At 38.4% G+C, this 23,265-nt stretch overlaps 1 protein-coding gene across 1 annotated transcript in view; it reads left to right on the forward strand.

Moving 5' to 3' along the window:
• The window catches only part of gnb1a (guanine nucleotide binding protein (G protein), beta polypeptide 1a), a 231,592-nt gene extending 210,676 nt beyond the window's left edge, over nucleotides 1-20,916 (forward strand). The window contains exons 10-11 of the mRNA XM_039756024.1: nucleotides 19,502-19,617; nucleotides 19,968-20,916. Coding sequence (XP_039611958.1) covers nucleotides 19,502-19,608 — 107 coding nt within the window. The 3' untranslated portion in view covers nucleotides 19,609-19,617; nucleotides 19,968-20,916. The remainder of the gene's footprint in view (nucleotides 1-19,501; nucleotides 19,618-19,967) is intronic.
• Nucleotides 20,917-23,265: the final 2,349 nt, after the last annotated feature.

A 23,265-nucleotide genomic window follows, 5' to 3' on the forward strand; every position in this document is an offset into this window, starting at 1 on the left:
TTATTCACTTAACCTGCAATCGAAAGCTGTTGTCATCGTCTTAGAAAGTGCTCCATGAAGCCTCAACCCTAATGAAGAAGTTTCTATGCTTGAAGCCTATCATGTCTATAGAATTTCTTGCTGGGATGATGTGTGCATTCTTTGAAAGCATAAAGTCTTTTCTTATTGTAACTTTCATATGACCAGTTAGAATATTTCTCAATTTATGAGTTTATTTCAAACTTTATTGAAACAACAGGTGTTACTCCTCAAACCCTGAGTCAACTGCATCTCCTTTTGCAACTCACCACAAGGACCTCTGCTGCCTAGTTTGTGTTCATCACTGCCTCCAAAACCATCCCCCCGTAAACTGACTTTACTATCCCTGTAATGCTGAATAGGAAAAAGAGAAAGAGCTCTACTGAGTGCATAAAATAATCTTATCTTTGTACAGAAGTAGTCTTTCAAATAACCTGGGGGCTCACTTATAAACGGTGTGCACGCACAGAAATGTTGCATATGAACGTTTCCATGCTCAAATCGCGATGTATAAAACCTAAACTTGGCTTAAAGCCACGCACCTTACCACGGTACCTAATACCCTGGCATACACAAGTTCTCCACTCGGTTTTGCAGACTGGTGGCACCCACTGTCAAAGCAGTGCTACTGTTTCTGTTTGGATACCCTTTCTTTTTCAGATCCACATCCCTGATGTGGCTTTATAAATACACTGAAATTAACCGCATATTGTTTATTAGTTTAATGCATCTGATTGTAATTAACCGGTAACAATATAATGTTCTTTTCTAAATGCAATAGCTGCTTTAGTGTTGTTACTCTCACTGCACCTACTTCTTCTTCATCTTTCAGCTGCTCCCGTTAGGGGTTGCCACAGCAGATCATCTTTTTCCATTTTTCTCTCACTGCACCCCTCAGAATATTTATATAATTGTATCTGAGTGGGGAATCAATGTATAGACTTTGCGGTTCAGAAACCGTTTCATTCCAAGAACTATAAACATACTCAATCAGTTCATCAGGTACTCCTTGTAGAACTGTTTGTACTTATAAGTACAAGTACCTCACTGTAAACTTGCACTACAGTTATAATGCACAACCAGAGCCACTTTATAAAGCGTGTATTTACACATGTTGATGATATCATTTTTAAGATAAAATGCAGCAAAATATGTTTATTATACAGATAAAACTTTAACTTCATTTAAATAATCTATATTGTTAATAATTAAACATGCCAGGACATGGTGCCGCAGCGCTAGCTGGGAGCTTGTGCTCTGTTCACGAATTGTTCCTGCCTCGTGCTGTATTCTTGGTTGTGCTGGCACAACACTGGAAGGATAGATGGATAGAATAATTAAACACGTACTACGAAGATATTTCAATGTTCCTTAAAGGTTTTGAAGAATCTGCGTTCTAAGCTTACAGATGGCTTAATGTCTATCACAGAGCTGATTGTATGGCGATTGGGTATTTGGAGAAACAAAAGTAAGGACAGGAATTAGGGGTTATTACGTTTGAAAGAGACAGTACTGCAACAATAAAGTATTTCATCGAAGGTCACGCATGGCGCAGCAAGCATCTTGCGTGAAACATGAACAATTACTGTGCCACCGTGTTCCCATGTTTAATAACTTGATTTAACTCCTATCATCATGAAAATGATATCACATATATATCTCAGTATTTTAATTATTCAGAGAGCTGTAATATCACAAATATAATGGATTCTGTGCCCTGTCGGAGGAAGAGAAAGCCCGGAAGCACATAGTGATTCACACACACAGAGCACATAGAAGATCAAATACAAAACAAAGCATTTAACATGCTATTTTAGTTACAATTGGATTTGAGAAAGTAGTAAATTAAATGATTTTAAGATGAAGTTTATGATGTTCTGCTTTAATGACAAAATAATCTGTGATTAAAGTGGAAATTTCAAGATTAAAGTTTGACATTTCGTGCTTTTTTTCCCCACTGTATACCTATTTGTTTTTTCCTCAGTACCCTAATAAGCTTTCATATAATACTCAAAAGGTGGGCTACTTGACTCACCTTTTCACGGCGACTTTGATATGTGACAACTTTTTTATTTCGGGCACTGTGCGACTTTGTGAACTTGAGCTTTTGAGTTTCTCCGACACTCTGTCACTCGATCAGCTTCCTTTTGTTGATTATATCACTGTTTAAACCAACAAATAGTACGTTTTTCCTTGCCTCCACTTGGTATTCGCTGAAATTCTTCTATTTTCTCCTGTACTTTTCCCATTGTCTTTTCACATGAGGCTGACTCCTTAAGGGCAATTTATATTGAATTGCATATTCAAAGAGGTGTAATTCTGGGAGGAGTTGGGGTGGGACAGCAGGCGCGTGCACATGCATTACTGTTCTCGCTGACTGGGATTTATGTAGCGGAAGAAAGTGGAAGTTTGCGTATGCACAGATTTATGCATCTGAATTTTTCTATGTGTACGCACATTCCCGCTATCCATTTTGAATGTGCATGTACACAAATCAGTAGCACCTTACCCATCAGTAGGCCACAGAAATCCATATGAAGATGAGCCCATCGTTGTTTAGGCCACTCCCATGGATGAAGTGTGGATCTAGTAAGAGCAGCCTGATTTTCTTCACATCTGTAACACTTACGGATTGCTAGCTCTATTTATCCATGTTTGGCCACCAGAGGTAACTGTGACCTAACGCTTTGATTGGATTAATGCCTGGGTGTGCTTCATGTAGTTCTTTTATTAATATCCCGGTGGAGGTATTACAACTCAGCTCCTCCATAGTATGCAGCCATTCACGACACTAAACTCTGCTTTCTTGTGAACGTACGGCTGTCCAAGATGGCTCTACCAGTTTACCTGGCCAGTTCCCTTTTAGAACCCATTGGTGCTCCAATGACAGTATAGAGACTTGTTGTGTCCATGTCTTTATCTAACACATCCTGATAGGAGTGTTGTCCTTGTGCTCCAACAGCCTGATGACTTCCTTGGTTTGTTAGGATTCTTCACTCTCTGCACCTTGTGGTAGACAACTCAAGGCATCGGTATTATTAACATGTCGTGTTCCTTCTTTATACATTAAAGTATATTCATAAGAAGCTAAAGTCAGTGCCCATAGCTGAATGCATGCTGATGCCATTTGTGAGACCCACTTCTGTTCACCTAGCAAGGCCTTATTAATCTGTTATGATTACAAATGCTTTGCCAAAAAGGTACTGATGGAACTTACACAGGCCAAAGATTATACTGCTTTTTCAAGTTACAAATAACCCTACTTGGCTTTAGTCAGCATATAGGACATGTAACTAATAGTTCTTTCTGTTCCATTCTCCAACCTGTGGGAGAGGACTTCCTCTTACAGGTCCGACTGTAATGCTTCTTTGGTTTTGTTAAAACAGCTCTCCAACACCACTGAGTTTCTCTACGTAACAGTTGATGTAACGGTTCCAAGGTGGTGGGCATATTTGGTAAAACTCTATGATAATAATTAAGCAACTCCCAATATGCTTTAAGCTGCATCTGGTTACAAGGTTAGGATTCTTCCGTAATGCCTGCTACTTTATTAGGCACTGGGTGTATACCATGGTGAACTACTTTATATCCCAGGTAGACCACTTCAGATGCCATGAAAAGACATTTGTCTTTATGCACACTTGGTTCTACAGAAGCTAACTTTGCAAGCACTTCATCAAGGAGCTTAAAATATCATTTTTTCCCAGTAATCAATGTATCAATTCGTACCACAACCTGAGGTATACTCTGCAGAATATTTTCTATAATAAGCTGAAATATCTCAGGACTGGATGACACTCCATATGAGAGTTGGGTATACTGGAACAGTCCTTTGTGTATATTGATTGTGTTAAACTTCTGCCCACCTTCTAACTCTGCCAATTAATACTGTGTTTTGGGAATTGGATAATTGTCCAGTCTAGAAATTCAGTTTATGTAATTTCCACAGATGCAAATTGTTTGTTGTGGTTCAAATCAATAACTACTGTACTGTCTGACTGATCTACACAGGTCACGTGGCTGACGTGTGCTTTGTGCTGACGTGTGCTTTGCAAACGCTAGAGGCTGTTGAGAGTGTTTGGTCTGTTCTGTGGTGTGGTGTGAGATTTAAATTAAAAAAAAATTTTGCTCTTAAAAACTTGGGTTTTGGTTGCCGCAAAAGAGCCATGTGGGAATTTTTAAAGCTTTTTTCCCTTTAGAAGGGTTTTTTTTTGCTTTTTTTTCGCCCACACAAGAGCAAAAGTAGTTGGGTGTTTGGAGGTGCTCTTGGAAGTTACTTGTACTTCTACCTGTTCTAGTTATCTGTATTTGAATTAGCATCGAGGAGGCAAGGTAGAAAGCAGCATTAACTGCAGGTAAGTGGCCAGCATTAAGAAGCCGATCAGACACAAGGGGCTGTAGGAGCAAATAATGTAGTAAAGTTTTATTTGTTTATTTTAGATTAAACAGTCCTTAGCGGTCTAGAGGTAGAACAGTTAAGTGGGCGACAGCTTAAGGGTTCATTGATAGATAGATAGATAGATAGATAGATAAACTTTATTAATCCCAAGGGGAAATTCACATAATCCAGCAGCAGTATACTGATACAAAAAAATATTAAATTAAAGAGTACTAAAAATGCATGTAAAAACAGACAATAACTTTGAATAATGTTAGCGTTTACCCCAAAGGTGGAACTGAAGAGTCGAATAGTGTGGGAGAGGAACGACCTCCTCAGTCTGACAGTGGAGCAGGACAGTGACTGAAGTCACTGAAGCTACTCCTCTGCTTGGAGATGACACTGTTCAGTAGATGCAGTGGATTCTCTATGATTGACAGGAGCCTGCTTAGCGCCCGTCGCTCTGCCTCAGATGTTAAACTGTCCAGCTTCATTCCTACAATAGAGCCTGCCTTCCTAACAAGTTTGTCCAGGTGTGAGGCGACCTTCATTTTTAAGCTGCCTCCCCAGCACACCAGCATGTAGAAGAGGGCACTCACCACAACTGTCTGGTAGAACATCTGCAGCATCTTATTGCAGATGTTGAAGAACGCCAACCTTCAAAGGAAGTATAGTCGGCTCTGACCTTTCATACACAGAGCATCAGTATTGGCAGTCCAGTCCAATTTATCATCCAGCTGCACTCCCAAGTATTTATAGGTCTGCGCTCTCTGCACACAGTCTCCTTTGATGATCATGGGGTCCATGAGGGGCCTGGGTCTCCTAAAATCCACTACCAGTTCCTTGGTCTTGCTGGTGTTCAGGTGTAAGTGGTTTGAGTCACACCATTTAACAAAGTCTTTGATTAGCTTCCTATACTCCTCCTCCTGCCCACTCCTGATGTAGCCCACAATAGCAGTGTCATCAGCAAACTTTTGCACGTGGCAGGACTCCAAATCATATTGGAAGTCTGATGTATATAGGCTGAACAGGACCGGAGAAAGTACAGTCCCTTGCGGCGCTCCTGTGTTGCTGACCACAATGTCAGACCTGCAGTTCCCAAGACGCACATACTGAGGTCTGTCTGTAAGATAGTCCACGATCCATGCCACCAGGTGTGAATCTACTCCCATCTCTGTCAGCTTGTCCCTATGGAGCAGAGGTTGGATGGTGTTGAAGGCGCTAAAGAAGTCCAAAAACATAATTCTAACAGCACCACTGCCTCTGTCCAAGTGGGAGAGGGATCGATGTAGCATATAGATGATGGCATCCTCCGCTCCCACCTTCTCTTGGTATGTGAACTGCAGATGATCGAGGGCGTGGCGGACCTGTGGCCTCAGGTGGTGAAGCAGCAGCCGCTCCGTGGTCTTCATCCCATGTGACGTCAGAGCAACAGTCCAGAAGTCATTCAGCTCACTAGGACGTAATACAAGATGTTTTCCAAAGCCTCGGGACTCTCCCCTGTTTCAGGCTCAGGTTGAAGATGCGCTGTAGAGGACTCCCCAGTTCCAGCATACAGGCCTTCAGCAGTTGTGGTGATACTCCATCTGGACCTGCTGCTTTGCTGGCACGAAGTCCCCTCAGCTCTCTGCTCACGTGCACTGCTGTAATTGTGGGTGGGGATGTCTCTCCTATGCTGGTATCAGCAGGAGAATGGTTGAAGGATGCAGTACTCCGAGGTGAGAGTGGGTTAGGGTGGTCAAACCTGTTAAAGAAGCTGTTCATTTGGTTTGTTCTCTCCTCGTCTCTCGATGGTGGACGGGGGAATAAGTTAATGAGCTGCTGAAAGAAGAAGAAATTTTAAGAAAAAAAAAAGTTAAGGCAGTTTAGTAATCCCAAGTCAAATTTTAATAATGAGGCCAGTGCAATGCAAGTCCTGTTGGATGTTGGACTTTTTAGATGATGGTTTGGAAGAGCCAGTTGTCTATGAGGGCTACATCTGCAAGAGATGCCAGCTGATCCAGCACCTCGAGCTCAGGGTTGCTGAACTAGAGGAGGAGTTGGCTGACCTGCTTTGTAATAAAGAATTGGCAGACTTGTCCCAGGTGTCCTTTAGAGGGAGAGTGTGCACACCCAAGTTGGTGCAGGAAGAGATTCCAGACCAGACGGGTAGTAATAGGTGGGTCACGGTCACAAGGTGTAAGATAAAGGGTGCACATTGTTCTGGGGCATCAAACCCAGAATTAGAAGTGTCAAACTGTTATCATGTCCTTGCGGAGCTGGACGGTGACTCTGATAATTCTGAGGTGGTAGGCAGGGTTGAGGAGCCCCAACGGGCCACCTCAAAACCAGTTCCCAAAAAGAGAGAGGTAGTGATAGTTGGGGATTGAAGCACAGGTGTGCTCCAGAGAGAGAGAGAGAGAGAGAGAGAGTCTCGCACGGTGTGTTGCCTTCCAGGTGCACAGGTGGGAGACCTTCCTGGAATGATGGATAGGCTCTTGGCCAGAGCGGGATGGAACCAGTTGTCATTGTCCACGTTGGAACAAATGACATACATAAGGGTAGTCTGTCAGTTCTGCGATCCAAATTCAAAGAGTTAGGTACCAAGCTGAGGAGCAGAACTGACAAGGTAGTCTTCTCAGAAGTTCTGCCTGTGCCACATGCCAGTCCAGGTAAGGTTGAGGAGATTAGAAGGCTTAAAGCGTGGTTCAAATCTTGGTGCAGGGTAGAAGGGTATAGGTTTATGGGGCATTGGGACTCCTTTTGGAACAGATGGGACCTGTTCGCGTGACGGGTTACATCTGAACGGAGGGGCACCAATGTATTGGGGAGGCGTATGTGTAGGCTAGTCGAGGATTGTTTCAACTAGGGAATGGGGGGGGGGCAGGGAGTTTAGGACAGGCCAGGTTTAGATCTATACATGGAAGAACAAACAATGGTGTAGAAATAAAAATGCACAGTAACCTAAATTTTAAGCAAACACGTAAAGTAGAAGGATTAACACATTAAAAATAGCTTGCCTTAATGCTAGAAGTATCAAAAATAAGGTAAGTGAGTTGGAGTTGTATGTAGCAGAGCATAATTATGATATTATAGCAATAACGGAAACCTGGCTAAATAACAAAGATGGGGATGAGAGTAACATAGAGGGATACACATTTTTAGGAAGGATAGACAGAACAGAAAAGGAGGTGGGGTTGCTGTTTATGCCAAACAGGGTTTAAATGTAAGTCATCTTCAGTTGGATGATGAGCCCCATCTTAGTGAGGACATGTGGCTTCGCCTGGAAAATATTAGGGAAACAGGTCTTATTTTAGGAGTGTGTTATAGACCATCCAATTCAGACAGTAATATCAAAAAGGCAGGTTTGCAGGGAGGTATTATAGTCATGGGGACTTTAATTATCCAAATATTAACTGGGATAACCTTACAGATGGAGGAGCACAAGAGCAGGAGTTTTTAGAAGTAATCAGTGACTGTTTTTAACACAGCATGTTAAAGCACCAACAAGGGGTGAAGCCTGTCTGGATTTAGTATTCTGTAATAATCAGGATAGAATTGAGGGTGTAGAGGTGATTGAACCACTAGGGTCAAGTGACCATAATGTAATACAATTCTCAGTATTTTGTAAGAGTACAGATGCAAAGACTAAAATTGTTAAGTTGAACTTTAGTAGGGCTAATTTTGAGCAGATGTGACAAAGTCTAAGTAGGATAGACTGGGATAAGCTTTTAAATGTGGAGACAGTCGAGGAGCAGTGGAACAGTTTTAAAAATGTTTTACATGTAATGCAGGACAGATACATACCTAAATTTGGAAGTAATAGGAAACTAAAAAAAACTCCACGATGGATTAATAAAGATTTAAAAAGAAGTTGCAAAGGAAAAACTGCTGTATAAGGCATATAAGACTAATGACTGCAAAAGAGCGTATGAGAACTGAGGGCAACCATTAAGAAGGATATCAGAGAGGCTAAAAGACAGTTGGAGAGGAATATAGCAGATAAGGAAAGAAGACCCCAAGAGATTCTTTCAGTATTTTAGTAGTAAAAGAACAGTTAAGGAGGAGGTCAAGTTCATCAGGAATAGTAAAGGGAATTAAAAGATACAGACAATGAAATAGCAGATGCCCTAAACTTACATTTTTCTGAGGTGTTTACAAGTGAGCAAGTGGATAACCTGCCAGAGGTAAACGCAACTACTAAGGAGGTACTGAGGATTTGGAAATTGTAGAGGGAGAAGTGCTGCTCAGATTAAATAAGATGAAATCAAACAAATCACCAGGCCCAGATAATATTTATCCTCGTGTTCTTAAGGAGGCTAGTGAGTACATATATAAACCCTTGACACATATTTTTAGGAAGTCACTGTGCACTGGAGAGATTCCAAAGGACTGGAAAATGGCAAATATCATCCCATTATATAAAAAGGGTGACAGGGCAGATCCAAGCAACTATAGGCCAGTAAGCTTAACAAGCATCACAGGAAAATTAATGGAAGGAATTATGGATAAGATTGAGCAACACATGGCAAGGACAGGAGTTATTCTGAACAGTCAGCATGGGTTCAGAAGAGGGAGGTCGTGTTTTACTAACATGTTGGAATTCTATGAGGAGGCAACAAAGGATACGATCAAAGTGGAGCTTATGATATTATTTATCTGGACTTTCAGAAAGCATTTGATAAGGTGCCACATGAGAGGTTGGGCATCAAGTTAAAAGAAGTGGGAGTTCAGGGTGATGTTTTTAGATGGGTGCAGAATTGGCTCAGACACAGGAAGCAGAGGGTGATGGTGCGAGGAACCTCATCAGAACTGGCCGATGTTAAGAGTGGTGTTCCACAGGGGTCAGTGCTAGGGCCGCTGCTATTTTTAATATATATAAATGATTTAGATAGGAATATAAGTAACAAGCTGGTTAAGTTTGCAGATGATACCAAGATAGGTGGATTAGCAGATAATTTGGAATCCGTTATATCATTACAGAAGGACTTGGATAGCATACAGGCTTGGGCAGATTTGTGGCAGATGAAATTTAATGTCAGTAAATGTAAAGTATTACACATAAGAAGTAAAATTGTTAGGTTTGAATACATAATGGGCGGTCGTAAAATCGAGAGTGCACCTTATGAGAAGGATTTAGGAGTGATAGAGGACTCTAAACTATCAACTTCAAACAGTGTTCAGAAGCCATTAAGAAGGCTAACAGAATGTTAGGTTATATACGATCTGTGGAGTACAAGTCCAAGGAGGTTATGCTCAACCTTTATAATGCACTGGTGAGGCCTCATCTTGAGTACTGTGTGCAGTTTTGGTCTCCAGGCTACAAAAAGGACATAGCAGCACTAGAAAAGGTCCAGAGAAGAGAGACTAGGCTGATTCCAGGTCTACAGGGGTTGAATTATGAGGAAAGATTAAAAGAGCTGAGCCTTTACAGTTTAAGCAAAAGAAGATTAAGAGGTGACATGATTGAAGTGTTTAAAATTATGAAGGAAATTAGTACAGTGGATCGAGACTTGTATTTTAAAATGAGTTCATCAAGAACACAGAGACACAATTGGAAACTTGTTAAAGGTAAATTTCGCATAAACATTAGGAAGTTTTTCTTTACACAAAGAACGATAGACACTTGGAATAAGCTACCAAGTAGCGTGGTAGACAGTAAGACGTTAGGGACTTTAAAAACTTGACTGATGTTTTCTTGGAAGAAATAAGTGGATAGGACTGGCAAGCTTTGTTGGGCTGAATGGCCTGTTCTCGTCTAGAGTGTTGTAATTTTTACTACAGGCACTATAGACATGGCCCACTTTGAAAACTTATATGGGTTCTATAATGCATTCACTCTGAAGCCTTTATAAGTGTTTTTCCACTTTATCTTTCAAACTGTATGGCAATGGACAAGCTTTAAAAATTCTAGGCTAAATCTTTCTCTCCATGCACATACATCTTTGTCTCCACCAGAGTTCCTAGTCCTTCTTTGAATACCCCTCTGTGTCTTCCTAACACTGACTTCAGTGTGTCAGGATTAGTATCTGCTCTTTATATTTCACCCCATTTCAGTTTAATCTTTCACAATCAACAGAAGCAATTCATTCTGCTGCTGTTTGAATCTAACTTGAGCTCATAGTCTGGCTAACACCGGAGCAATATCTTCAGCATATGTCCATAACGACACCCTAGCTTTCTGCAGGTCAACAGGGTCCAGTCTTTTGCAAGTCTCTTCACTCAGGTGGAGGATGCACCTGTGTCAATTTCCATCTAAATGTTTTGTCAATTTCTTTCTGTTGTGAATTTGCATGGTAAAACTTTGTTGTTTGTTGACACAGTGTGAATGCCTTTCCATCTTCACTTTCTTCCTTTTCATCTTACAGAAAATTTGTGGTATTCTTTTTTGCCATCCAATTTTCTTGTTTGAGTGTTGTGCTGTGGTTAAACGTTTTCTTCCTAAGTGCCCGCTCTGGTAACACAAAAGGCATACTGCTGTTATGAAACTGCACAAAACACTATTTTTCTTGCCTCTGTAACAAGAAAAGGAAATGGTATCCTTCCTTCTTCTTAGCCTGACATGCATGCGGTTTATGGACTTTAAAGTCTACTTGTTGCTATTGTAACTCCACTACATCTCTATCTGCCATTTCCATAGCCAGTGTAATCTCAAAAACCTTTTTCAATGGAAGTTCCATTTCTGCAAGTAACCAACACTGTATTCGATCATCATTTATGCCGCATACCAGTCTGTCTTTTATCATGTCTTCTAGGTTTCCACCAAAATCACAATTTTAGCTTGGCCACAAAATCCGACACAGATTAGCCTGATTTACTTATTTTGGAGTGAGATTTCTATCTTTAAACAGTTGTGCTGGGCTTGTGGGCAAAATGATCTGTAAGTAAATTGACAATTTGAACAAAATTGAGCTTGGGTGGTTTGGAGAGCTCACATACAGTATACCTCTTAAAAGTGTGTGCACTTTACCCCCACATGCACTTAGAAATATTAATTTATTTATTTATTTTTTTTTTGCTGCTATTGGGCATGTCATTGGCTTCAAAGTAAACGTTGCCAGACATCAGAAATTTTCCCATATGTTGCTATTCTGTGTGGTATTACTGTCTCCAGAGATTCCACAACCTCTTTGTTAGTGTTAACATTCCAATGACCTGTTGGAATAATTCCCAAGTTATGAATTTATTTCATACTTTATTGAAAAAACAAGTGCTACATATTATTACTCCTCGAAATCTGAGCCGACTAGATCTCCATTTACACCTCACCCATAGGACACCTGCTGCCAAGTTTGCCTCCTTAGCTGCCAGATTCATTTATAATCCAGCAGTTATCAAGCTGCTTGCTATAATATTACCCAACAGAGTTTTAAGAAGGACTTGGTCCTACTTCATTGAGATCTGGTGGTAATGAGAGCGATGATAAAAGTTTCACATAACCTGAGTAATCTGAAAAATTATCTGGGCCAACAAGATGAGAAGACTAATTGTAATGGAAGACAGAAACTGAAAAACAAAAATCTGTGGTGTGTTCAAATTTTTAAGCTGTGGTCCATTTTAATCACTTTGTTAAAACGGTTGAACCTGTCCGTTGCAGTGTGTCACATGGTTTACTCTCCCGTCAAGACCTCCTGACCAAGACTGCTAATAATAAAATGCCTTCACTACAATAACCACCAGTCTGTTTTAAATAAAAGGCAAAAAGGAATTCTTGATTTTGTTATGCCGGTCAGCACATTGGATTCTTTGCAGGCGTTTGTTCAGCTACCAAAGTCATGAGGTGTAGGCTGTGCAATCCACAATACAAGGTGTACAGATGCACCCATACATATTTCAACCCTTGCTTTATTTAGGACTTAACATATTTCTTCTTCTTCTTTTGGCTGCTCCCGTTAGGGGTTGCCACAGCGGATCATCTTCTATATCTTTCTGTCCTCTGCATCTTGTTCTGTTACGCCCATCACCTGTATGTCCTCTATCACCACATACATAAACCTCTGCTTAGGCCTTCCTCTTTTCCTCTTCCCTGGCAGCTCTATGCTTAGCATCCTTCTCCCAATATACCCAGCATCTCTCCTCTGCACATGTCCAAACCAATGCAATCTCGCCTCTCTGACTTTGTCTCCCAACCGTCCAACTTGAGCTGACCCTCTAATGTACTCATTTCTAATCCTATCCATGCTTGTCACACCCAGTGCAAATCTTAGCATCTTTAACTCTGCTACCTCCAGCTCTGTCTCCTGCTTTCTGGTCAGTGCCACCCCAACCCATATAACATAGCTGGTCTCACTACTGTCCTGTAGACCTTCCCTTTCACTCTTGCTGATAACCATCTGTCACAAATTACTCCTGACACTCTTCTCCACCCATTCCACCCTGCCTGCACTCTCTTTTTCACCTCTCTTCCACAATCCCCATTACTCTATACTATTGATCCCAAGTATTTAAACTCATTCACCTTCGCCAGCTCTACTCCCTGCATCCTCACAATTCCACTGAACTCTCTGTCATTTACACACACGTATTCTGTCTTGTTCCTACTGACCTTCATTCCTCTCCTTTCTAGAGCATATCTCCACCTCTCCTGGGTCTCCTCAACCTGCTCACTACTATCACTACAGATCACAATGTCATAAGTAAACATCACAGTTCACGGGGACTCCTGTCTAATCTCGTCTGTCAACCTGTACATCACCATTGCAAATAAGAAAGGGCTCGGAGCTGATCCCTGATGTAATCCCACCTCCACATTGAATGCATCCGTCGCTCCTACCGCAGACCTCACCACTGTCACACTTCCCTCGTACATATCCTGTACAACTCTTACATACTTCTCTGCCACTCTCGACTTCCCCATACAATACCACAGCTCCTCTCCAAGCACCTTGTCATATGCTTTCTCCAGGTCCACAAAGACGCAATGCAACTCCTTCTGGCCTTCTATAAACTTCTCCATAAACATCCTCAGAGCAAATATTGCATCTGTAGTGCTCTTTCTTGGCATGAAACCATACTGCTGCTCACTAATCATCACCACACTTCTTAACCTAGTTTCCACTACTCTTTCCCATAACTTCATGCTGTGGCTCATCAGTTTTATTCCCTTGTAGTTACTGCAGTCCTGCACATTCCCCTTATTCTTAAATATCGGCACCAGTACACTCCTCCTCCGCTCCTCAGGCATCCTCTCACTTTCCAAAATTCCATTAAACAATCTGTTTAAAAACTCCACTGCCATCTCTCCTAACACCTCCATGTTTCCATAGGTATGTCATCTGGACCAACGGCCTTTCCATTTTTTATCCTCTTCATAAGCTGTCCTTACTTCCTCCTTGCTAATACGTTGCACTTTCTGATTCACTATCTCCACATCATTCAACCTCTTCTCTCTCTCGTTCTCTTCATTCATCAGCCTCTCAAAGTACTCTTTCCAACTGCTCAACACACTCTCCTCACTTGTGAGTACGTTTCCATCTTTATCCTTTATCACCCTAATCAGCTGCACATCTTTCCCAGCTCATTCCCTCTGTCTAGCCAATCGGTACAGGTCCCTTTGTCCCTTTTTTAGTGTCTAGTCTCTCATACAACTCATCATACACCTTTTCTTAACCTACGCCACCTATATCTTAACCTTGCGCCTTATCTCCTTGTACTCTTGTCTACTTTCTGCATCTCTTGGACTGTCCCACTTCTTCTTTGCCATCCTCTTCCTCTGTATCATTCCACCACCAGGTTTCCTTTTCCTCCTTCATCTTTCCAGATGTCACCCCAATCACCCTTCTTGCTGTTACCCTTACTACATCTGCTGTAGTTTCCCAGCTGTCTGGTAAGTCTTCACTGCAACCCAGTGCCTGTCTCACCTCCTCCCTAAACTCAACCTTGCAGTCTTCCTTTTTCAACTTTCACCATTTGATCCTTGGCTCTGCCCTCACTTTCTTCTCCAATGTTATCCTACAGACCACCATCCTATGCTGCTTAACTACACTTTCCCTTACCACCACTTCACTGCAGTCTTCAATCTCCTTCAGATCAACTCTTCTGCATAGGATGTAATCTACCTGTGTGCATCTTCCTCCACTCTTGTACGTAACCCTATGTTCCTCCCTTTTCTTAAAATACGTATTCACCACAGCCATGTCCATCCTTTGGGCAAAATCCACTATCCACTGACCTTCTTCATTCCTCTCCTTGAAACCATACCTACCCATCACCTCCTCGTCTCCACTGTTCCCTTCACCAACATGCCCATTGGAATATACTCCAATCACCACTTTCTGCCCCTTGGGTACACTGTTCATCACTTAATCCAACTCACTCCAAAAATCTTCTTTCTCACCTATTGCACAACATTCATCATCACACCTCCAGTTTCCAGCTTTATACTCATTATTCTGCCTGACACTCTTTTCACCTCCAAAACACTCTTGACTTACTGTTCCTTCAGATTAACTCCTATCCCATTTCTCCTCCCATCTACACCATGATAGAACAATTTGAATCCACCTCCAATCCACCTGGCCTTACTCCTCTTCCATTTAGTGTCTTGCATGCACAATATAGCAACCTTCCTCCTCTCCATCATATCTGCTAACTCTCTCCCCTTACCACTCATACTGCCAACATTCAAAGTTCCTACCCTCAGTTCCACTCCCTTTACTTTTCTCCTCTCCTCCTGCCTCCGGACAAATCTCCCCCCTCTTCTTTGGCCAACAGTGGCCCAATTTGCACCAGCACCCTGTTGGCTAATAGTACTGGTGGCGGTCGTTGTTAACCCGGGTCTCGACCGATCCGGTAAGGAAATTTGCATTGTTGTCCGCATATTGATTTGGCAAAATTTTACACCGGATGCTCTCCCTGACGTAACTCCCCCCCAAAAAACTGCTGCATGCCTACATCCTCTCTTCCTCCTTCGATCATTTTAAGCCATCTCAAACTTCTTGATGACCCAAAACAAGCCACTTAAAGCCATCAACACCTTTCACCACACTACTACTTTTCTTTTATGACCTCCATCGTAACTAACTACATGTCAGAAGTTTCCTTTAATATGTTTTTATGTGTTAATGTTTATATGTTTAGGTGTTCTATAAGTCTTTTTGCTGTTTACTATTTTATTTGGTGAAGAGTGAGGGGCAGGTGGACCTGTAGTCACTGGCTTATCTGATGTCGGGTGTCTAAGAGTTTATTCTCTCTTGGTGCTGTTTTGGGTATTATTTGCTCCATTGTTCTGTTTGTTGTAATGAAATGAATTCATGAAGTTTCTGCACTGTGAATGTGGTGAAATTAGTGAAAATCAGAGGTACAATTTCCCATAACTAAGAAAGACAGAGAGAGATGCATGATCTAATTAAGTTGCTATAGATCTAGTTGACTCACTTATCAAACAGTGTAATCCATAAAATCATCACTAATAATAATGTTAATTGGAGTTCAATAAACTATTCTGATTCCCATTCTTGCAGGGCCCATCTTGATTCTTCTATTAATTATGAGCAGTCTTATCACTTAATATAGAATAAACATTGAAAACTTGTAAAAAGGTTATTAAGACTACAATCAAATGTATGTTTTTATTATATTATAGTAATAATAGCAGCTCACATCACAAAATGTGGAGCACCGAGACTCTAACCTACAACCTATTGGTTATAAGGCAGCAGTTCTTACCTCTGCATCATCCAAGAATACGTTTTTAACTTTCTTTCGATTGACATTTGAGCTTGGGTTTTTAACTCATTGACAGCAACATGTAAATTGAGTGATTTTTTTTTTCTTTGGTTATATTTTTAAATAAAAGCGCACGTGTTTTTAATATTTAGACTAAGGTCTTCACACATTATACACTTCACATCATTATTAATATAACATGTAAAAAGTTTGTTTTAGGTTTGCGTTCATCATTTCTTGTCTCACATTTCCTGTCATTCTACCTTTACACAGATCGTTGTGGACATGGAACACACATTAACTGTATGTATTCGAAATAATAACATTGTATTATTGTAGTATTTCCCTCTACTTACCCTTTACCTGTTTTCTTTAAGGGTTAGTGTACTCGTCAAGTTTGTTACTGGATTGGTCTACTGTTGCACTTTAAGATTAACATACACTTACATAGCTTTACGCAAACACACAGAAATTCAGCAGTGCCCTATGAATGACAAACACACAGCTGGTTTATCACTAGCACTTCAAACCACACAAGTGCCTTATGAATAACACAACTTGTCACTCTCCTAGGACTTAATGAGACTTACATACACACAGACCCTAATCACAACAGGCCTGTCACTCTCTCAGCACTTCAAAAGACTTACTTATTATTGGCACGAACAACACAATGTTTTAATGATATCTCATACCTAAATATTACTTTTGGTTTACAAAAATACATGTAAACATACAAAGGCTTAGCCTCCTTGACTATAGGCCATTTATCAGCCAAGAGTGCCTTACTTTACATACTATTCCCTACTATTTAGTGGAGCTCTCACTCTCAGCCTTAATAAACCTTGCAGCACAGTGGTAATGGGAAACCCCGGGCTGCACCAGGTGCTCAAAGAAATCTAACTTATTACTTCAGTCAATCTATAGACATTAAGACAACACATAGAAAGGTAAAAGCAGCATGGTATTTATTTATAATACCACTGGAACAAAGAATAATAGAAATAGGACTGATAGAAAAGTCTGGATATATATAGTCTTTAGAAAAAGTAAAGATGACAAGGATGAATATCGCAGACGGCTTGTGATCTAGCACTCGTAGTTGCTCATGATGCTTTTCTGAAGATCAGATGGAAACAGCTTCACGTCGCTCTGTCCTCCTCTGACGTCTCCGTCCCATCTTCTTCCTCCCTCCTTACTCACTTCCTTACTTTATTACTCACTTACATTTTCACGCCTCAGACGAGGCATATTTATTCTAAAATTCTACGGAGGGTTTTGCAAGATGTGTTTGTTAGAAATTCTGATTAGCTGGCTGTCAATATGATGAATAAATTCACGGTCTGTTTTCCCAAACAATAAAACTTTGTTCTCTGAGGTGGCACTATGTCTTCCTTTCCCAAGCTATAAACTCCTTTCTCAGGTTAAGTAATTGAGCCTCCAGCATGTCTTGCTTTCTTTGTTGGAACAGCTGTTTTAAAAGTGAGATATAACTGGGAAGAAGACATTCTATGATTTGTCCTGAATACAGTTCATCTGTTGTCTTGACTTGAACAAAATATAATGGAAATATAAACCAACATGTACATATTTGTTAAGGGCCTCATGGGGACCAAATCCAGGTCTTAAAGATTCTTTAAAACATTGGTAAAATTGATCCAGGAGAATTCTTTAAATTATAGATCTAAATTAGTACCCATGGGCAGTGTTGACAGCTAAGGAGAAGACATGTGCACTAGTAAGGCTTTTTAGGAATCTTGAACAAATGACATAGTCATTTAATTGAAGTGGAGATGATGAAAAAATTTTATACATAAAGATTTATTATCAAAATTGATAATGTCTCTTCTTATTTGCAAATTTTATGTTTTTACCAATGTTCAGGTTGCTTATAAATTTCATTTGTGGTTGTCATTATTATTACGGACCTCAATTATCACCTATTTTAAAGGTCTTTAATGGATGAAAAGGTAATCCATTTGGCATGGCCTTATCAATTGAAATGGTTGTTTTATCACTATGTGTAATTTATGTAACAAATTTATATTGGTATCTCAAGTAGCATCCTTAGCGTTATGTTTACCCCAGGAAAAAACGATTTAAAAATCTGACATTTTTTTCAACAAAAAAAGATTTTGTATAACAAATATATAAATATCAAAACTTCAGCATAAATACAGCAAGGTATGTCTAGTGTCCACTGCTGTACTGAGTAGATTTAGCACTCATGCTTTGAGGGATGTGTTTTGAGACAGTCACTAAGGCAGCTGGGTCAACAGAAGCATGTTTCTTTGATCCTTTTTTTTTTTTATTTGTTTTTTTTTCTTTTTGCACACGAGTGGATGAAATGTAAGTGCCTGACCTACACGATTGATATGCCCCTTGTGTAATTATAGACTGCCACTGCGCAAGGCTTAGTGTATCCCCTGATGCAAACATTGACAGTTGCTGCATTGTGAACAGTGCTTAGAGGGCTAACGTCTTCCTTGTCCTTGCACTTGATCACACAGCTACTGTTGCACCACATGAAACCAAAGTCTCAGGGCATATCATGACAGTTTGGTTGTACAATACTGTATCTTGCATCAGTTTTACATTCCTTGTCAATGTCTAATGAATAATTCACATTTTCATCTCTATCATTCAGTTCAAGCAATAGTACAGTTTCAGTTTGTTCTAAAACAACCTCTACAGCTTTCCATTTGCCATTTGTATTTTTCTTTGAAGGCTCCACCCCAGTCACGAATCTTGATGAGTTACCATGATGTGGTAGAACACATAAAAAAATATTAATATTTTTTGCAGCATGTTTTTCATCCACTAGATGGAAGCAGAATACTGTCCTAAGAGCTAATTGGGTTGGAATTTTATATATATATATATATATATATATATATATATATATATCTCTCAGTGTATGTTGCCCCAAGCCTGGCTTGGGTTTAACCGTAATTGCATAGAATTTTGATCCACAGTCACACTCAAGTATTATGTCAAGTAAGCTAAAACAAATAGCTTTAATTTGATATTTCTAAAATTAAATTTAAGTTGGGTTGTGGTTGTCTTTGAATAAGTATTTTTTTTTCCTTATTTTTAGTGATTTTGTTTTTGTTAAAAATGTAAAACAACCAAATATAGAAAAAGACAAGTTAACTGTAAAAAGCTGGGATGTATTTTTTGATGCAATTTTAGTACTAAGTTTGAGTGAAACTATAAATCCAATTGTAAATTACTAGAATTTAAAACTGAGATGTCAAAGTGGGGAATATTTGAATTTGTATAATGTTTTATTTTTCAGAACCTTTCATGAGTGGAATTCATCATGGCCATTGTTTGTTACCCTGGTTAGGTTCCCCACCCCTCCATAGTAATAATACATTAGCCCATCCTCTGTAAAAGTGTAAAACCTACTCAAATTTTCTTAATTTTTATCTTGTATTTACTTCCCCCTGTCTCTAGGTGTACTTGCTGGCCATGATAACAGAGTGAGCTGCTTGGGTGTAACTGATGATGGTATGGCTGTTGCAACAGGGTCATGGGACAGCTTCCTAAAGATATGGAACTAAAGCCTTCTGGTAAACAGTTTTCACAGTGAAAAACATTTGTTTTCAAAGTTTTCTTTTATTTGATAAGTATGGGTTTTTAAGAAATGTTAACACTTGTTTTCTGTGTAATTTTAAACCATTTTAAATGGAATTCATGTATTTCATGGTTGAACATGTGTTAAAAACTTTTTTGGTGACATCAATATTTGACTGAAGAAAATGTGTTAAATTTGTAAGCCAAGTCAAATAGTTATTGTTTAATCTAACCAATGTCAAAATAAATACATTTTAACAATACTTTTACATAAGTAGAAGCAGTCTTTTTCATCTGAAAGTTTTGCCCTTGAATATCTTTCTTATAATTGTTTTAATCTTTATAGGTGATGTTTGGACTCCAAAATAACTGGAAGACGATTCCAAAGTAAAGGAAATCATTGCATATCCAATACTGTCGTACTGACTTGGACCCAGAAAAACTTCAATAAGTCTTTTTCTCTCTGTATACAGAATAAAAGAGCACAATTATTTATGACCTGATAAAAGATTTTCTGTGCTATTTAACAAAACATTCAGTGCATTAATTTGGGACCATTTTCCATTTTTTTTAGTCTCAAGAAACAAACACTATCATCCATTGTACAATACTTAAAACATGAAAAGTCATCATGGAGTTACCTAACTTTTGCTAGTTCCAAATCAAATTATGTTAGTGAACCTGTTGGCTTATTAAATATAAAAATTTTTCTTGGTCTAAAATTTAGAGTCCTCTTTGTAGTTGTATTTAAGTAAAACTTAAAACACTCGCCATTTTATATGTTTCATCAAGACAGAGTTATAGATGTGATTCAGGGTTGGCTGATGCGGTATATGTAGTCATTTACTTTCTGTTTTAAATTCTTTTTTCATGCAAAGAAGTCTTGTACCTATAGAAATTTCTGAAACTGTTACCAAGCCAAGCACATACTGTTTAAGTTTGATCAGTGATTGTTTTAAATACATTTACTAAGTTTCATATTTCATCAGTTTTATTTTTGGTTAATGTATAATAATTGGGCAAACTCCTGAACTTATGTACTGTTATTTTTATATTTTTTTGGAAGGTTATTACATTTGGATGTGGTGGAGAAGTATAAATTACAAATAATTTTTGGCTGTTGTTTTGATTTAGATTTTTTCTTTTTTCATAAAAAAATCTGTCCCCCCAGTCTCGTTTTATTCTTTTACAGTTACCACTTTTAAGTATTGCAGTCAGACTTATTCCCTGTGTAAGAAATGTTGTAAAAATTAATGTTTGCAAATAATGGACTTGAACTTTTTAGGCTAAAAAAATACACGTATATATATATATATATATATATATATATATATATATATATATATATATATATATATATATGTGTGTGTGTATATATATGTGTGTGTGTATATGTATGTATGTGTGTGTGTGTGTGTGTGTGTGAATTTATATGTCTCTCTCTCTATATATATATATATATATATATATATATATATATATATATATATATATATATATATATATATATAAACATACACACACATGCATATATATATATATATATATATATATATATATATATATATATATATATATATATATACTGTTAGCCAAGGGAGGGTTTACTCTTAGAAATGCATGCTGTAGTATTGCTGAACACAAATTTAAAAAATATCACAAAAACCAAAATTGTATATGGAACAAAATTCTTAAACCTTTTTCTTTAAGAAAAAAACAATGCTAAACTTGTAATTATTGCCACTGTATTCTTGACTACTCTGTGCATACATAATTAAGTTAAATAGAAAGCTATGCACCTCAATAGAGAAGCAATGTCAGTAAATACAATGTAAATTAAAATGTGTTGTTCTGATCATCATTTTTAGGTTGCTATAATTCTTCCTCATGCAATGGCAAGGGTCCATCACATTTAAGTAGGGGTTTGGGATTGGGTAAAGGGTAGTCCTGGATGAATTTAGCCTTCTTAATTATGAAGACAAAAACGATACCTGTATGCTGTAATTGGTAATTTTTCTAGAAACAGGTTTCTGGCTTATATAATTATATATAGTATCAAACAAAAAAATGCATCAATGGAATGGCAGTTTTTTGTTAGTCCCTTAACCTCTAATTTGTATACATAAATGCTCTCTTTTTTTTAGAAGTAGTGGCTTTTTCATACTTTTCTCTGCAACATTATGTAAAAAATGTGCTGTAATTGTGTGTTAGGCCTAGATTTGGCAAAAACAGATTCCCCATTTCCAAAAATATCTGTAGATCTCTCTGCACATTTTTTGTTCCTGACATCCTTTGTATTTAATTTCAAAGTCTGTGTACTACAGAAAGCTGGATGCAAGTTAGATACAATATTAAAATGTACTATTATTTAAAATGTAATAAAATGCAGTTTGAGATGAAATCCATGTTAAGCTGGAGTTTTTATTTTGTGCCATTTGATTTTTTTTAATATTCAAACCAGGAGTCAACATAATTTTGTGGAATAATACAAGAGAGTGCAATGCAATACAGTGGTTTTCAAGTAGTACAGTGACTATGAGGTGGAGGGTAGGTTAGGGTTATACTTTTTATGGTCATTCATTCTTTTATTTTACATGTCAGGATGCAGCTAAGAATCATCTAGTCTGCAGGAAGTCCTGAAGGTAGAAAAATCTAACCTAAGACAACAGCAAAGATTTTACGTGTCGTTATTTATTTGCCGAAAAAAAAAATAGCCAACATATAGAAGCCATGTTTCTACAAAAGATGCACACACTATTTAGTTTCTTATTATCACGGGTTTTTTATATATTTGGATTAAGTGCAGAATATAATCCTTTTTTTAAAGATGTTTACCACACTATTAAATACACTTCAAGATAAGAGAAGAGCTACTTTTATTAGAGATCGAGACTAAAAATATTATCCCACCTTTACATTAATGCACCAAGGTTTAGTATCAGAAATTCTTTGCCTATTTGGTGCCATATTATTGGTACCAGCATAAAAAAAAGATTGCCTTATTTTGCATAAATGATGTACTGCTAAAGTTAGCATTGCTGCAGCAATTCCAGTACTGCAAGCTTATTTATGATGAATTTATTTTTATTGTCCTCATGAAAAAAATTGTTGCAATGAACAAAGTATGAAAGCATACGGTTTCCATTGTGGCTGGCAATTTTTTCTTTTCTCCACAAAGGATTAAGAGTTTCGTAAGGAAGAAAATGTGCAACTAAGTTATGCAAGCATTATTTATTTATTTATTTTTTTTTAAAAAAAGGCCAAGGGATGAAAATCCAAAGTAGCAGAGTAATTTTTTTCATGGTTAATTAACAACTAACTTTCCTTAGTATTTGTGCAATTGAATGGTGTTCAAACATTTTTTACTTGTGTATGAAACCTGAATAAATAATTGCAAAAACATTATGTGAATGGTGTGATGATGATAAGGTTCCACATAAGGCAACGCACATTTAAACATAAGGGCTCATTTCACAAAGAATCGCCCAGAACTGCATTTAGATGATTTACCTGTCGGTGCACGCATTCTTAAGGTGGAAACTGTGGAGATACAGCATTTGAATTATTTTTTTCCACATTTAAATTGGGATGGATTAAAGCCAACAGGTTTTTTTTGTTTGTTTTAAAAAAAAAAAAAGTAATGC

This window comes from Polypterus senegalus, chromosome 6 (assembly GCF_016835505.1).
Source record: "Polypterus senegalus isolate Bchr_013 chromosome 6, ASM1683550v1, whole genome shotgun sequence".
Taxonomy (NCBI): Eukaryota; Metazoa; Chordata; class Cladistia; order Polypteriformes; family Polypteridae; genus Polypterus; species Polypterus senegalus.